This window comes from Acomys russatus, chromosome 10 (assembly GCF_903995435.1).
Source record: "Acomys russatus chromosome 10, mAcoRus1.1, whole genome shotgun sequence".
NCBI lineage: Eukaryota > Metazoa > Chordata > Mammalia > Rodentia > Muridae > Acomys > Acomys russatus.
Window position 1 is genome coordinate 46,595,631 of NC_067146.1, and position 17,693 is coordinate 46,613,323.

The 17,693-nt window shown below is 38.1% G+C and overlaps 1 protein-coding gene across 1 annotated transcript in view; it reads left to right on the top strand.

The window, feature by feature from the left end:
* Nucleotides 1-3,540: 3,540 nt before the first annotated feature.
* Sema3c (semaphorin 3C) overlaps nucleotides 3,541-17,693 on the top strand; it is a 157,251-nt gene continuing 143,098 nt past the window's right edge. The window contains exon 1 of the mRNA XM_051152085.1: nucleotides 3,541-3,672. Coding sequence (XP_051008042.1) covers nucleotides 3,570-3,672 — 103 coding nt within the window. The 5' untranslated portion in view covers nucleotides 3,541-3,569. The remainder of the gene's footprint in view (nucleotides 3,673-17,693) is intronic.

The window sequence follows — 17,693 nt, forward strand, 5'->3', positions numbered from 1 at the left end:
GGGTGCTATGGAGCATTCTTCAATTTCTTTTGCCCATCTGTGTACGTTCTTTTGAAGAAACCTATTCAGGTTTCTTGCCCAACATGTGCTTGGATGCGACATATACCACAGAGATAGTGCACCTTCAAGTACAGACCCTCACGGCGCAGTGAGCCCTGCAACGAAACATTAACTCAAAATTTAAACTTCTGTGGCTTTGACCATATCTCTCAAGTATAAGGTAAAAACAGACGTTCCTATCTATGGAACATTAAAGGCGGTGTCTAGAGAAACACAAAGATGTTCCCCCGTCATTACTCACTCAGACAAAATCTTAGGTCCTACAGAACAGTGAATCTCTTTTGTAATCTTATAGGTTTTTCCCGGGGCAGCTTTGGTAAGAACTGAAAAATCCTACCTCATTTTGTAAGGCAACCGAGTAAGAAAGTGCACAAGAGACAAGTTGCACAACAGGTTCCCTCACACAGCGACACCTACTGGGCTGAAGCCCTCAGTGACTTAACCAACTTCTGCTCAATTTGTCTTTTCTTTTGATGTTCAATCATTTAATTCCCTATGGCCAGGAGTAGTAATCCCCTCCCCGTCCCGACACACACACACACACACACACACACACACACACACACACACACACACACACACATCAAAGTAATTTCACAGCTTAACGAGTTTTCCTGAAAGGGCTGGAAATTACTCGCTGGTGTGTAGAATTATGAGCCCCCGAAGTATTGGCACGATTGAAAAAAGCATTATTAAAAACAAAACAATAAAGCGAAAATTCTTACAACTATGCTTTGGGAGTGTCCGAGAGAGGAAGGTGCTAGATGTGTTTCAATGTGGAAAGGTCAGCGTAATTACTGACTTCTGGACATTAGGGAAACGCAACAGGAAAGAATACTCAAAAGACTACACTTCTGGGAGAAGGGAGTAGGTTTCTTTCGGCTGGCTTTAGAAATTTTGCCGCAGGATAAAAGACAAGATCCGTGCCCTTTTAAAACGGTAACTCTTTGCCTTAAAAGGAGGCAGGGATCCTTCATCTGGCAAAATAACTGCCTTGCACTTGGATATTTACAGCCTAGCCAAGCCCGCATGCTTTCCAAGAGGCGCGCTTAGCAAAACCGTCTGAGCGCGCCCAGCGAGTGTTCACTGCGAAAGGCCAACATTACTGAGCAGTGTCTAGCCTGCACTGAGGCCAGCCTGTGCTCCGCCCTCCGGCTGCTTGCCACAGGCGGCCCGGCGCTCCCTGGGTGGGGCGGCGGCCGGTGCAGATGCCGCGGGCCACGCGGGGCCGCTGCTGCAGCCGGCTGGGCGGTGCGCCCAGGCAGCCTCAGCCGCGCGCCGCGTCGCTGTAATCGGACACCGAGCGCTCGCCCCCGGCGCCCAGCCACTTGCCATTCACTCCGAGGTGCGGGGTTGAGCGACGTGGAGAAGGGCTCCCGGTGCCGCGGCTCTGCCGCCGGGGATTCTTCTACAAAGAAACTCAGCACCGGCCGGCAAGTCACCCACGGGACTAAGTCATTAAAGGTCCTGGGGAAAGGATCCGGGGAACTGGGAATCCGAGACTGGAGCAAGTGGCTGACTTCTCGTGGATCTTTGCCCACCTTGGTAAGCCGGACTCAAGATTTTCAGCCTTTCACAGTTAGCAAACTATAACTTTTCTGGGTCTGTGTACTGACTTTTCTTCGGTGTGCTCAAGTCTGGGCATTTTCTTAGGAGCCCACGCGGCTCGCAATGAAAGCGCTCCAAGAGCTAAGGCTGGCTGGAGGTTGTGGCACCTGCCAAGAGTTTAAATTGGGTGTTACAATGCCTTCTAAGGGAAAAATCGGTGGAAAGGACGTAAATTCATTATTGCATTCTCATATCTGGTAATAGTAGAAGATCATGCACCAGCAATTACTTTTAGCTGTGCGAGTTAAAGGGACGGAGTTGTAAAGCACTTGAGTGGGGAGATGGCATTCACAGCCATTACTAGGTGGGATTGAAACCAGTGTGTTCTGTTAGATAGATCAGCACTAGCTGACCTACCATGTCATCTAGACAGTATTATTCGTCACCATTTATGGAGCACGTCTTCTTTAGGGAAGGCAGGTAGGATTATATACTGATAGTAGCAATATGTAAAAAATGTACAAAGGTTTCCAACCCGGTTAATAAACAGACTAAGGTTGGACATATTACTGGGATCCCCTTCCCCCTGCCTTTAACTACCAAGCTAACAGATCCCAGTAAATTACTAAGGGAAAGTCACCCATAAAAATCAATTTTCTTCTAAGTTAATTTAGGGATGACAGGGTGAAGAGGTTGTGGAAGCAGGAAGAAACTGTTTCTTTTGAAATTACCAACACAAACATCTCTAGGGTTTCCTCCATCTGTGTGGTAGTGGCATAGAGTTTCAAGACTAACTCCTGTAGCATATGTGCTACCAAAGGGAACAGTTTAGATTCTTGTTTGAGATTGCACACTGTTTTATCGTCCTTTTCCTTCTATGTAAGTGAAACGGCCTTTTCAATTTTTAACTGCACTTCCTTATTGAATCGAATCAATAATGTAGTTTCAATTTAAAAAGCCACATAACATGAGGCCAGTAGAGATGCATTTTCAGATTAGACATGCTTGCCATTTTCCTGTATACTTACACTACATGAGAAGTGATGTGGCTTCTTTCATGGTCCTGAGTTCACTTGGCAGGACATAGCCAGTGAGTCTCATATAGATTTGCTCCAACAGTACATGGCCTCCCTTTATATTTACACATTAGTTAATAGCTTGTATTAATTTTATAGCTACAAAATTCAAGCAAGAACATTGTCTCTTTGATTTATTGTTTGAAAATTTGACAGCCCACTCTCTGGTTGATTTATGTAAAATATGCATCGGTGGATATGAGGCTCCGGTGGATTACTCACCACTAGGTCATTGGTTCAAATTTGGCACGAGTCCATGCTTACCTCATCTGCATCTTTTAACCGCTGCCTGGTCATTTGAATGCATTGGCAGATAACTGATTGAAGTGACTTACTCATCAGGGATGGAGCACAGGTAGATTTATGTATGGAAACACTATTTCAGAGGCAATTAATCCAGCAGAGTTAATGAGCATAGGATGAGTGGGTACCCAGGAATAGGAATGTGGAATGTCTCTACTACTATATTTATTGGGGAGAGTTTTTCCATTCATCAATACTCTGTCTGTATAACAGAGTGGATTCTAGAGAGCTCAGCTATTGGGTTTCTTGGGCGGGGGGGGGGGGGGGGGGAACCAATTAAGTTTTTCCTTGATGCTGTGTTCTGATCTGATGTCAGCATGGTTTTTACAGGAAGATAAAACAATCTTCTTGTTGCAAAGACTTCCAGACACAAATAAAACCATAAAACAGAATGTTTCCATTCGAGAAGCAAAACCATAGCACCTCCTACTGCTTGCTGACTGCAGACCTCAGGTTGCCTTTCTCAAAGCAGTTGCTCCATCTACACTGCTGTATTTCTGGTTTGCCAAAATGTGAAATGATATTCTCTTATCTCTCCTTTAAAGGTATTTTCCCTTGGATATTATTTTCAAATCAGAAGAAATGGCATTCCGGGCAATTTTTGTGTTGGTTGGAGTTTTTATTTATTCTATTTGTGTCCAAGGATCTTCCCAGCCCCAAGCAAGAGTTTATTTAACGTTTGATGGTAAGAAATTTGATAAAATGTATACAGATGTTATTTGAAGTCTTGTTTTTTTTTTTTCCCTCCTTATCCAGATGAAAACCTGACATATTGAAGATAATACAATATTGTTATTTAGTTCTTAAAATGTTACTGGGCTACTTTTTGAGTGACATGGTGATTTATGATAGATTAATGTTTGCATTGGAAGAAATGTTTATGAAAATGCTTGCAGTGTTTGCTGCTTTTCCTCCCCTTAATTCTCTTCCGGGCTGAATGTATATTCCAGGGAGATAATAAAGAGCTCAAAGTATGGTATCGCTCATGTCATCTGGCTATGCTGGGAGGCAGCCCTTTCATGCCAAAACTACAGAATTAGAAAGGGCTACATGGGCTTGGTCCCTATAACAACCCAGTACGTTGCAAGTATTAGCTTCAAAACTGGAGCTCTTCTAATGGTGTTTTTCCTGTTCCAGAAGTGTTTCCCATGCTTGGAATGTTTTTCTAATGAGGTGAAAAAGACCTGAGAAATATGTGGGACAATAAATTGATTATTGTTGTATTAAAAGATTGTTTTCTCAAGCTTAGATATGTTACAATTTCAAATTCTGATTGATATGAAAAGCCATAAGGCCCTGTGAGGGTGTGGTTACCAATTGTGTGCATGAGGTTAATGTACACTCTGCACATCAGTTCTAGATGGGTGGTTGGGTCAGTCATAGAGCCCTTCTTAACTGGACAGATGAAATATGAACTAGATGAAAAACATCATCTTGCCAGTCAGACAATTGGTGTGTATATTATGTTTCTCATTTTCACATGATCTCTGTCATTGCACGTGCTTAGTTGCTTTTGATAATGAGGGTGGGTACTCTAAAGGCCATCACTTCTAATTGCAAATAGCACATGGATTGACACTTTCCAGCCCTTTCTTTTTCTTTTTCTTTTTTTTTTTTAAGTTATTAAGTGCTTTCCCTAAGGTCACTAGATGCACCAGAGAAGCCATATTTAGAGGTTATTGAGTGTGAGCTTCTAATTGTACTCTTAACCTTTGTGTCTGACATTTCACCTTAAAACCATAGACATGCTGTTTAGATGTGGAGAACAGGGCGAACAATGGCTGCTTTGAAATGCTTCTACTCTTCTTGAATCCCAAAATCATTTTACGGTTGCTTCCATTTTGTCTGCCAAGTTGACATTATCAAAGCAGAATAAGAAAGAAAACAAACAAAAACAAAAAGAAAAGCTCAAAGAAATTTATAATTACCTGTATTTTTCTTGCTGTGTAAGGAGGTGACATGGCCCCCTAGACCAGATACCTAAGTCTAGTCCCTTGCATCAACACTAAGGCAGACTTTCTATGTAAATGTCTGCAACAAGTGATTAGTCGCTTAGTGTATCTCAGCAAATCTGACTTTGAAGGGACAATTACAATTTACATTTTCCAGAAGAAAGTCCATCTTCTGGAACGGAGTGTCGGTACTATGTAGGAGAGTGGTTGTTGTGTTGTGTGGAGTAGGAATCACTATAGACTTTTATAGTATTGAATGTTTAGTGTTTAAATTCTTTCTCATCAAAACAGACCCACAAAGAATAGGTTGTCCTGACATATGACTATGTAGACTGTGGCATGATAAAATAATCTACCTATCAATAGTTTCTGACATTTGTTCTGCCCACAATTATTAGGCCTCTGCAGATGGAATAGAAAGAATATCACTTACTACAGAGACATCTCTCTTACTCCAATACCAATTTGAAAAGGTATACCCATAAGAATAATCCAAAGTAAATCCTTAATATTTAAGTTAGTCAATATGTTATGAAAAATCGAGGAAAAATAGTTAAAATGTACAAGTTTCAATAATTAATTCAAGATTATACTCAAGTTAATTTACCACTTACCAGATTAACATGGACACATTTCTTATTAACATTTTCATTAGTTTATAATAGCTTTAATTTAGAATAATTTAGAGCAGTTACTAAGTTTCCTCCAAAATGTTATTTTTGTGGTTTTTGTTTTGTTTTGGTTTTGGTTTTGGTTTGATTTGGAAACAGTATTTAACACTGTACTTATGTAGGCTTGGAACCCATTGTGTAGCCCAGGCTAGCCTTGAATTTCTAACAATTGTCCTGATGCAACCTTAGGAACACTGTGATTCTAGCCTCAAGATACCATCCCCAACTTCAAAAGGTTTGTTCTTAACATCAAGGTATAAATCTACCTACAGGGTTGACAGGAATAAGATTGCGTATTTACTTAAACACAGATCTGGATCTTGGTTTATGTTGTAAATTTATGGCACTGTTTTTGAATCTGAACTCTGGAATTTGAAGGCACTTGAGGAAAGGCTTGTTGTATCAGACAGAGTTTAGCTGTTTCACCTGTCTTAAGTCTCTGCATGTGTGCCTGCCCCTCTTTTGTACCTTGCCCACTTGCTTGTTCTTTTGTCTTGTAATCTTCTCCCTCACTAAACCTGAGTCTCCTGTCTGTCTTTTTTCTGTGTAAAACACTGTTAAAAACTGTCAGACTTGCCTTACTTGAAGTCCAAGTAAACACTGCTGTCAGTGTAAAGGTGTGTGAAAAAGAGGTAGCTTCACCTTCCACATTCCGTCCCTTCTTGCGGTGGTTTGATGGGGGCGATAACAGTTGGGAAACAATGATTTACAGGCTCGCTTTCCACGTTGATCTAGTGCAAGGTCAAGCTGATGGCTATCAGTACTACCTGGGAATGTGTGTCAGATGATATTAATTAGTTACATTCCTGCTAGCTGAATCTTCCATATTATACAATGGAGACTTCTATTAGATATTTTGTAAGTTTTAGAATTCTGAGGTTTTTTTTCCCAAAAAGCTTTCAAACAAATAGAACTTTCTGTCAGTGCTATTTGGATTGAGTATTTCTTTTCTTAAAAGCCAACAGATTCATGGTTTCACATTTCATTGCAGTATTTACATTGATTCTTTTTTCCCCTACATCAAAAACTTTAGAATCTGTAAGGATTTTAAGGAAAGAGATTGCTACCTGTGGTTAAGGAGGAAGGCATGTTTTACTTGCTAGTATTTTAGGCCAACCCTTGTTGAAAAGTCCTATCTTTTTCAAATAGGTATTCTAGCATATATTGTTTCATGTACGACTCTGCAAGATCAGAAATCAGTGCTCTGTGGTTTGATAGAACGAGTCAGCTGGCTGTAAATGTTTACGAAAATGTTCCTGTACTCAGATAAAGTTATCCATAGTGCATCTATATAATGTCCAATTATTGTGTTAAACCATTTAAATGTTATTTCTCTTTATAAATGAAATATAGTCTTAAAAATAAGTTATTTATAATATTTTCCTTTCTTTGCTTCTACCTCTGTAGGGTCTGTAGTAATGTTCTCTATTTCATTTCTGAAATCAGCACTGTGTATCTACATACTTTATATCTTAGTTTTCCTTGTTAGTGGATTTTCCAATTTTAGCAATCTCTTTAGATATTTAGAATTTTTTTTTACCTTTCCCTTTGGTTTTTATTAAATATTTCTTAATTAGGCACTAAAATTCACTATAATCTAATTTCTTTTTCCTTGGTGCTCAATATGTTCTTCTCTTAGAAACCTCTTTGCATGGAAGCTTAGCTAATGGAATTTAGTTCTTTCTTCTAATATAATTATTAATTCTATCAATTTTCCTCAAATATCTACTGTAAACTTTGTTAAAATTCATTTAGTTAGTCAAGTTATTTTTTATTTAATTAGCTGTTTCTTCTTTTTACCTATATATTGGTGATTCATCAATATTTGGATTTTAAAACATATTTATATTTTATAGATTTCTGGCTTAATTTTCTAAAAGGACATATATTGTATAGTCACAATTATGCAAACTTATTTAAACATATTTTATAATACATATTGGTCTATATTGACAATAATGTATATTCTGCCATTATTGCACAGAGTATGTGAGAAAAGCTAAGTAGATCTAGGTGGTAAATAATGTTTCTATATACTTCTTTATTTTCTATCTATTTGCTTTTTAATTGCTAGTAGAAGTGGTTAGACTCTTAACCTATGTATTTGTGTGTTTCTCTTTCATATTCTATCAGGTTTTAAATCATATTTTTTTCCATTTTTATACTGACATATTTTAAATACTCTACTCCTCTACTATTGAACACATTTGTACTATGAAACATCTCTAGTTTTGGTAAAAGTATCATGTGCATTTTGATGTATGTGACATTTACCTATTTGTATAATAAAAATTGTTGTAGTAGAGCACGGCATTTTTCTTCCTGTCTTCAAGATCCTGGAATAACAACTCATGAGACTCATTACATATACAAATACCTAGACCACATAGCTAGGCTCTTCTCTATCTCATAACTTAAAATAACCCATCGTAATAATTGACATATTGCCACATGCTTGGTTACTTCTGCTCAGGTACCATGTACCCATCCTCTTTGAATTTTGCCAGCTGAATCTCCTGTGCCTGGCTCTATCCCATAATCCTTTTTGCCTGCTGTATGTCTCAGCTCCTATTTCCTGCCTCAACTATAGGTTATTAGCTTTTTATTGACAGGTGCTACATCCATACAATACACATGATATTCTGTCTACAAAATATAGTTTTACATTGTATTTATATATAATATATAATCTATTTATAATTGAGTCTTCGATATTTATTACAAATTCTGATTTAAGAATGTGAAACTATTAGGACACACACACACACACACACACACACACACACACACACATATAAGTAAATAAGTCTATATGGCTAAAGGGATGGCAGAGTGAGAAATAGATTTACCTGAAACAAAGAATATCAAAGCTTATACTCCTGTCCCATAATTGTGATTCTTTTTCAAGATTGCATGCCCCTGGTCACTGGGACCATATGACCTCCTTAACTGCTTAAAATTCTGAAATGAACTTAAACTTAGTTTTGTTTTATAAGACTCAGTTACTTTGAGGAAGTCTGACAATGTTTTCAAGACTATTCCTTATAAAAGGCCTGGATAAAAAGAAGGAAAAAAAAAAGCAAATGTTCTTAAAAACCCATTCATTTTGACTGTCTGATTCTTTCTGGGTGTGATATGCTGGGGAAGCCATTTAATGTACTTAATCCAAATGGTACCACCTGGTATGTACTTTATTAGTGTTCTGAAAATTACATGAGTTACGTTTTGAAAGTATGGGCTATACTGTATATCTGTTTTAATACTTGAATGTTTTGTGTTAATTAACATTTGTAAGTACCCCCGATTTAAATTTTGGTCTCCATTTATGCTATAATGGCCTCTTTTCGACTTGCTCTAGAACAGTGGTCCTCAATCATCTTCCTGATACTGTGACTTGCTCTAGAACAGTGGTTCTCAATCTTCCTGATACTGTGACTTGCTCTAGAACAGTGGTTCTCAATCTTCCTGATACTGCGGCCCTTTAATGCAGTTCCTCATTTGCAGTGACTACAGCCATTAAATTATTTTCATTGCTACTTCAAAATTGTGATTTTGCTAATGAATTACAATGTAAGAATCTGTGTTTCTTGATGTCTTAGATGACCCCTGTAAAAGGATTATTTGATCCCTAAAAGAGGTCGCAACCTATAAGTTGACAGCCGCTGCTCTAGAAACTGACATTTCTGATTGTTTACTAGATATCGAATTGAAATCAGCTTTGATATCGCTCAGTACTCCACTACCTTAGCAATAATAACCTACTTAAACCACAGCCATTCCACAGGGAATTTGATTACCTGAAAACTGTGATAGGTCCTACAAAGAATGCGACAGACCCTCACTTATCTGTCCCAATAGTAGAACATATATAGCACAGAGAGTTTTATTAACTGGTACAGATGCCTGCAGGTTCATCACACGATGCTTATGTAGTGACTGATGTGTTAAAAGTCTACCAAGCCTGAACTTCTTCTACTACTACCCTAAACATCTATATGTTCCAAATATTCAACTTTTATGAGTCTTTCCTAGTTAATCCACAAATTTCTTCCTAATTATTCTATATTTTTTTATAATAGGCATTTGGCCCTGTGAGCAGTAATGTGAATGTATGATATATTTCTGGGCCTGTTTAAGATCTTGGCTGGTGGTCTTGATTGAATTCCATATATGCAGGCATCTCTAGAAATGTTTAGACTTTTATGTACTCATTGCTGCCAAAGTCTTTACTCTTTTTAAGATTCTCTTAAAAATCTATTTTATTGCGATAAGCTTAGGCTTCATGAGAACACAGTGTCCTTGGTTTGCCACTCTGATCATCATGGCACAGCGTATGGCTTGGGATGCTCTGAAGTAGTTAACAGTGGCAGGAAAGGCTCAGGAAGAAGAGCATGTGGGTTTCTTTCTGCTTCCTCACATCATGATGAGATGAATTATATTCATGAAAATTGTTCAGAAAGGAAAATTTGAGCAAATTTGCATGAATGGAAAAATATATCCTTTGGAAGAGGTTTTAAAGTTTTAGATTGTTTTTCCGATTCCAAAGGTGAGTAAACTGAATTTCAGATCTGTTAGCCCCTTTTAAATACTCTCAGTGTGTATAAATTAAAAGAAATCCAGCTCTAGCTTTTTACTGAGATATAACATTTAGAATAATGAGTTTTATGTGGGTTTACAAGGACACGTATTATTGTTATAAAAATAACAATCACTGAGTAGCTGTGTTTTATAACTGAGTGACAGCTAAGATTATTAAGGTAGCTCATCAGAGACAACCTGTTACTAAATTCATCGTTATGCCTTGTATGATGGTCCATGCCATTAATCCTAACACTCTTGAGGCAGAATCTGGCAGGTCTGCAGGAAGACACGGCCAGCCTGATCTTTATAATGAGTTCTAGGCTAGCCAGGGGTACATGGTAAGACCCTGTCTTGAAAACTAACAAAAGAAAAATATATAATTTACTCAAGTGGAAGTTTTATCTCTTCCAAGAACATTTAAACTATCCCGTGCGACCTAAAAATAATACTAAGTGCTGAAGTATTACTTTTCTTTAATGTATACTTGGGTCTGGAGAATAATCCCCGATTTATTTATTTATTTTCAAGACAAGGTTTCTCTATGTTATCTTGGCCATCCTGGACTCGCTTTGTACTAAATAGTATAACTAAGGTGGTCCCAATAAGCATCAGGAGTCACTCAGCCTGATGATCATTTCATTGAACTGGCTGGTTTAGTTCTCTCTTTACATTTTATCTTGGCTTAAAATCCATAACTATCCAGGTTCTCATGAAAAATGCATGGCAGAGAAGTTAACGACCTCAGTCTGCAATTCATTGCTGGCTGGGCTCACTACAACAGTAAAGACATCGTCCTGGAAAAGTGCGTTCTCACCATTGGCTGCTGATTATGTTGCATAGACCTCAGAAGGAAAATGACACGTGTTGGATTAAAACTCCCTGAGGAGTTCTTGTTTGATATATTTTTCTTTGCTAAAACTGACCAGTCTCCCAAATCAAGGATGCGTTTCACCACTAGATATGAACGCAACGGGCTCAAATGCATAGAAGTGACTGAAGGCAAATTCAGAGTTGGGAAACAGGAATACCAAGTACAGGGACTAAACTTGAATAGATCTATTAGTTTTTCCCTTCACTTACTTTGTCTTTCCTTTTGCCTTTTTTCATGACTGGATATTCAGTAATAAGCTGTGAAAGTCCTCAGGCCATGGATAGGATGCAAATGAGAGGATTTTATTTCGGATTAAAGAAGACTAAACATCTTTTATCTTATCCTATCTCCCTCGTTTGACAAGCACCTTAGTTAATTAAGCAGCACATAAAAGAACCCCAGAGAATTAGTGCACCACACGCAAGACCTGATGAATTGTTACTGGATAATAAACTGAAAATAATGAATTAGTTCTTTATGAACTCAGCCAACATTGACATTAGCAGGCAGAGTTGTTGAAAACAGATCATCTTGTGGTTACCCCCAAGAGATCAAAATAAAGCCAGTTGTTCCTGCTTGCACTATTCATTTGGAGAATGCTCACTGTGGATAAGATAAATCTTCTGAACTCTTTAGTTCTCAAGAAAGCCAGGATACTGTGGTGCCTTTGAAATCCCTTTACATTGATTTAAGTTAAATGCCACTTCAGGATCTTGCTCATCTGCATTTTTTAAATGAACCCAAAACTCAAAAAAGACCCAGTGCAAGTATAACTTAACTTGTTTTTGTTTGTTTGTTTGTTTTTTGTGACAATGTCATTGATAAATGCAAATGTGGGTCAGATGTTACTAAAACAGAGTATTGAGTAGGGTTACACTAGGACTTAATGTAAAACAGCAGGTTGAAAACAATTAAAGCATTAGGAGATGACTGAAGCATCGAAGTGCAGTTTTTTTTGCACACCACTATAGAGTCAGCAAGCCCACATAAGGCTTGAATTTCCTTGTCAAGTCATAAGCTTGAATTGGGGAGGAGAAATTTTAGTTCAAAGTATTTAGTATTGCAAAGAATGACTTCAGAAATATTAGAAGAGAAATTATTTCTATGGTATGCTGGCTAGCTATGTATTATCAGAAATACTTAAGAATTTGAAAATTTGTATTTTGCTCTTTAAAAATGGATTATTATTCTTGGTGAATTTCCTTAGATTCTCTTAAACTTTGTTTTGATATCAAAGTATCAGATACTTTGGCAGTACAAAAGTATAAGATGCCTGGAAATGGAAGCAATCAGGTAATGTCTCAGTCCAGGGAGGTAAAAGTTTGTCTTTTTCTCTTCTTAAGTGTGTAACCTTTTGTCTTTTATGTTAGTAAAATATGGTTAGTAATTTGTATTTATTTTATAATAACTAGCATTAACGTAGTCTCTGTGTTAGGGATTATTCTAAACAGTTCATGCTGCTTGATGTAACTCTAAAAACAGTGTAGGTTAAGCAGTATTTCTAGCCTCCAAATGTAGGTGAGAAAATTATGTAACTGGCTTGATGTCACTGGGATATAAAAAGGAAATATCAAAACACACGCTGCCATGTTAGACTCCTGAGCTGGAGCCATTTACACAAACAGTTATAGAATTGGTTTTAGGGCCTACAAAAATCAAAGTTAAAGAAGAGGATATTTCATAAACTCATTCTCCATATAGTCACAGCAGAGAACACCACAGTGGACTCTAAAGACTGAGAGGTAGAAGAGGAACTGGGAGACTGGGTAAGAGGAACCAAAATATCTTGCAGTGAGAACAAACTACCCCAGTGCTCTACCCTGCACAGTGGGTGACACAGATCACAATAACCTACTATGTGAGTCATATAGAACTTGATGGGAGGTATTGGAAGTATTCCAACACAAAGACATATGGGCCAGTGAGATAGTTCAGTGAAAAGCAAGCCCTGAGTTAAATTTGTAGTACCAAGTCAAATGACTCTAAATGCATAAACAACAAATATATCTAGAACTAATAACTGCTTAAAGACATGGAGATGCTAGCTTTCTAACCATTGCCTGTTATAAGCATGCACTAGCTATCACTTATAACACATGTGTACCCCAGGAGTAAGTACTAGTATTTTGTTTAGATTTAAAAAGTAATGTAAAAGTAAAATGGAAGCCAGAAAGTGAAGAGGGGAAAAGTGTTTCACGATTCCTTGAAATAGCAACATGCCATGAGGAATCTGAAAAGAACACCTCCACAGAACAGAGCTGTTTGTTTGATGCAGGTGAGATCTGACACGGTGCTTATGAGAGGAAGCTGAGCTCAGGTGAAAGTGCACTATGGGTAACACATCATTTCTCTTGCACAGTGATCCAGGTGCATTCCATAGGTTCATGGATCGTATGTTTTCTCCTAACAAAATAGTGATTCGATTCACATGTTCATCTTCACAGTCCTGCCGCATTGCCTAAATATAATCCCGGAACTCACTCTGTGTTTCCATTTTCTCAACATCTTTTATTGGAGGAGGCCTAAGAACACTATCCTTTTGATTTTTAAGTCCGTTACTATGAAAAGAAATGCTATATAAAAGCATTGGGAATAGGTGCTTCCATCTCTGAGAAGATTGCAGCACTCCTTTCTGCATTTTCATTTCTGGACTATGGGTTGTTTTGATTGTCAAAGAGAACCCATTTAACAGCAAACAAAGAAAGGTGAGACCTTTGCTAGCCCAGACTACCATTTGGCAAGAAAGGCCCAGGACAGGCAGAGTCCAGGCTTTATCCATGTGCTATTTTAGGCTAGGAAGCAATGTGCTGAGCTGTAAAAATGGCAATTCCCCTGCGCTCGTCCAAGGGGACAGGCTTCTGCTCAGCCATCACCACTTCCAGCCTGCCCTCTCATCCAGTAGGAATTTACTGCCTCAGAGAACTCAAGGTTAACACATTAATTCTGCAGAGTGCATTTCCCTTTTTGAAGAATTTCATGTTATCTCATCTGTTACAGACTATTCTCAGCACAAAGGCCCTAAGGCTTTGCTCACCTCCCACAGCTTGATAGTGGCCCTGACAGTGTGAGAGGACAGGAACACATAAGAAGAAGATGAATCACAGGCAGACCTTGTGTCAACCCAGAGATACTCTACAAATCAAAGCATTAGACCCAAATAAATATCAGGCCGGAGACATGAATATTAACAAGCTTAACTCATAATATTTCCCTAAAATATACATAACACTTAGATTCAAAACACCATAATTTTTAAATTAGCTTTAATGATCTAAAAAATTTCAATAAGATCTTAATTTTATATTTTAAGGCAACTATACAATAGATTTTTATTTATTTAATTTACAGTACTCAAATCAAATCCAGAGTCTCAGATGTACCGGACAAGGACTCTACAACTGACCTATGTACCCATATACTCAGGTCAATAACAGTTATCAAATATATTTGTTCAAAAATGGGTTCAAATACTAAGACAGACCAGTAGTCATATTTGTTGCTTTTAAAAAAAGAAAAATCATACTTTTAAATTACATGTCTCTTTTTAAAATAATTTGACTTTTAAAAATAATATAATCATATCATTTTTCTCATTCCCTTTCCACCCTCAGGTCCCTCCCATAGATCCTTTCAAATGCCTGGCCTCTTTTTATGTTAACAGTTGTATCATCCCTAACACTCATTTATAAGTATATTTCTTAATTCTTAAGTAAAAATATTCAGTCTGTATAATGTTATGTAGGCCACAACCTTACACATGCTAATGACTTGTATTTATATCCTGTAGTTCATGGAAATTAATTAGCATGCTTCTCTTCTCGTGTCTTTTCCACGATGCTGCCCTTGTAATCAAAGTTAACTTGAAGTGCTGCTTGCATCGGAATTCAGTTTCCCCATCATCAGTCCTTAGATTATTCTCCTACGTATTAAATGCATCGTCTGCCCTGATTTGAAGTGATGATGCCAGTAAAAGTGCTAATATTATTGCCTGACTTCAATTTAACATTGACTAGCAATTAATGAGCTTGAAAATAAAAGTATAAGAATGCCTTCTTCATTGGATGTGGTGGCACACGCCTCTATTCTCAGTCCTCAGGGAGGCAGGGGTATGCAGATCTCTGTGAGTTATAGGCTAGCCTGATCTACAAAGTGAGTTCAGGACAGCCCGGGATTACAGAGAAAAACCCTCTCTTGAAAAACAAAAGCAAAGCAAAACAAAAGAAGGCTTCCTAGTTAAGTCATTTAAATAAATGTCAGTCTTGTATAATGCAGTGTCCACGGTCAAGCCTCTCGTCTTTCTGGTATCCTTAGATCAGGAAGTTAAAGGGATGTAATTTTACAGAAGACAATCTCTGTGTATTCTAAGAGGATGTTGACCTATTAAAATAAAACTTTGACTCAGGGTCAGATTAACCATGTTAACAACACTTCTGTCAGATTCTTTCATAAAAATATTTTTAAGGTCAAATCTTTCCTGTCTAAAGAAGTGAATGGGTCTTGGAGAATAGATCTGCATCTAAATATAGATGATGTGTGTGTCTTGTTTTTTTGTTTTTTTGTTTTTTTTTTATGATAAGCAAAATCCCATTTCAGTTTAACACTCAAGGGCATACTGTTGGACCGGCAGCTGGCTTACCAGGTAAAGACACGTCGGTCGATCAAGCCTGACTCTCATTCTCTTAAACCAACATGATGTAAAGAGAGAACTGACTCCCACAAGTTATCCTCTGACCTCCACACTCAGTGCTGTCCCCCTCCCTCCCTTCCCCCTTCTCTCCCTCCATCCCTCCTCCCTCCTCTCTCTCTCTCTCTCTCTCTCTCTCTCTCTCTCTCTCTCACACACACACACACACACACACACGCACACTCATTCACTCATGCACAAATATATAAAACTAATACCCTGTTGAAAATAGGCAGTAGAACAAATCCTAACAATTGAAAAAACTAGTCACACTGAGCCCAAAGGAGGAAATGGCATAAATTATTCTTTCATCTGAAAAGAAATGTTGGATGATTTAATTTGTGTCAGTGGGTGACCAGACACCTCGCCATTCCCTGAACGCCATCATTATGTATCTATATCTAAACGCTGTAGGATAATAATGTGAGGAAAATGGAGTCTCATTGCCATTTTACAGGAATGTGAGTTTAAAAATAACCATTCTTTATAGAGCCAGTCTCACTGGCCTCAAGAGCTTCCAACTTTGTTGATCCTTGCAGCCAGATTGTCGCTCTATAAATATAAGCATATGGGCTCCTTTCCCTTTCTGCGAACAGTAACACTGGGAACATTTCAGGAGACCAGAACATTAGGCTGGAATAAAACAATGAGTATATTATCATCACCAAAAGAGCATTTTGAATTTTATTAGAAGAAACCAATTAAGATGTTATTTTCAAGCAAAGAGCTTGGCATGGCTTCAGAAAATTACTTTCCAGAGTCAGGCAAGGGGCTTAGCTGGCAAAGAGAGCCAAGCTTGCTTAGGGTTTTGACAGCATTAATGCACATGCCACTGGGCTTTTCTTCTGTAAGCTGATTCTCTTAAAAGCCATGCTTCCTGCCACTGTTGTACATAATTGCCTCAATTCTAGCTTCCAATAGTCCAGCAAACCTGCTGCTGCTAGAGTTGTAAGGCCTCCGTGTGAAAACCTAATTATGCAAAACCTTTTTCAAGGCAGTCTGCTAATGTCCATAGTATTGCTATGTTTTTACATTTTGATATATGGAACATGATAAATGAATACTTATTTATGACGTTTTTGTATTCCTTGTTATTCATTTAATTATCTCAACAGCAATAGTGTAGCACTTTTCTGTTATAGAAGGAAAAATGCACTCGATGGCTTTGGGCACATGGAAAATGGTAGAAAATGGTACACATGGCTTAGCTGCAGGGTATTAAACATTTGGACTTGAGGCTAAAGTAAATAATTACCTCCCTTCTGATTATGTTTATAAGGCCTCTGCCTTCTTTAGAGCTGCTTATTTTCAAGTTTGCTTCCTAGAAATGTTGTCATAAGCCATGTTTGTTTCCTTCACCCACTACCCTCTAGTGTTCTCAGGTGCACCTGATGGTTTTGTATGAGTAGTTATCTATAAAGATATCAGCCTTCACACTATCCATTCACAATGTCAGTGCTGAGGAAATGGCACAGTGGGTAAAGTACTTTCCATATAGGTATTAGGCACAGAGTTAGTTTCCCTAACACCCACGAGAATATGGACTAGGTAGAAGGGCCAGCTTGCGTTTCCAGCACCCAGGAGAGGAAGACAAGGGATGTCCTCCAGCAGCTGGCTAGCCAGACTAGATAACGTATTTTGCCAGAGACCCATCCTCAATACATAAAATGGGGAGGAATAGAGGACAACAGCCTCTGGCCTACACGCATGCGCTCTCGTGTGTACACACGCACACACACACACACACACACACACACACACACACACACACACGTGTATATATATGAACACATATTCCTGCAAAAGTTGTCAAAAGTAAAATTTTTAATATAATTTATACTTATTTATGTACTGGCGGGTCTCCTGACACTTGCTTTGCCATGGCCTTCTGTTTAGGTGTGTATGAGGGTTTATATAATGTGAGAAAAAGATGAACATGCTGATAAT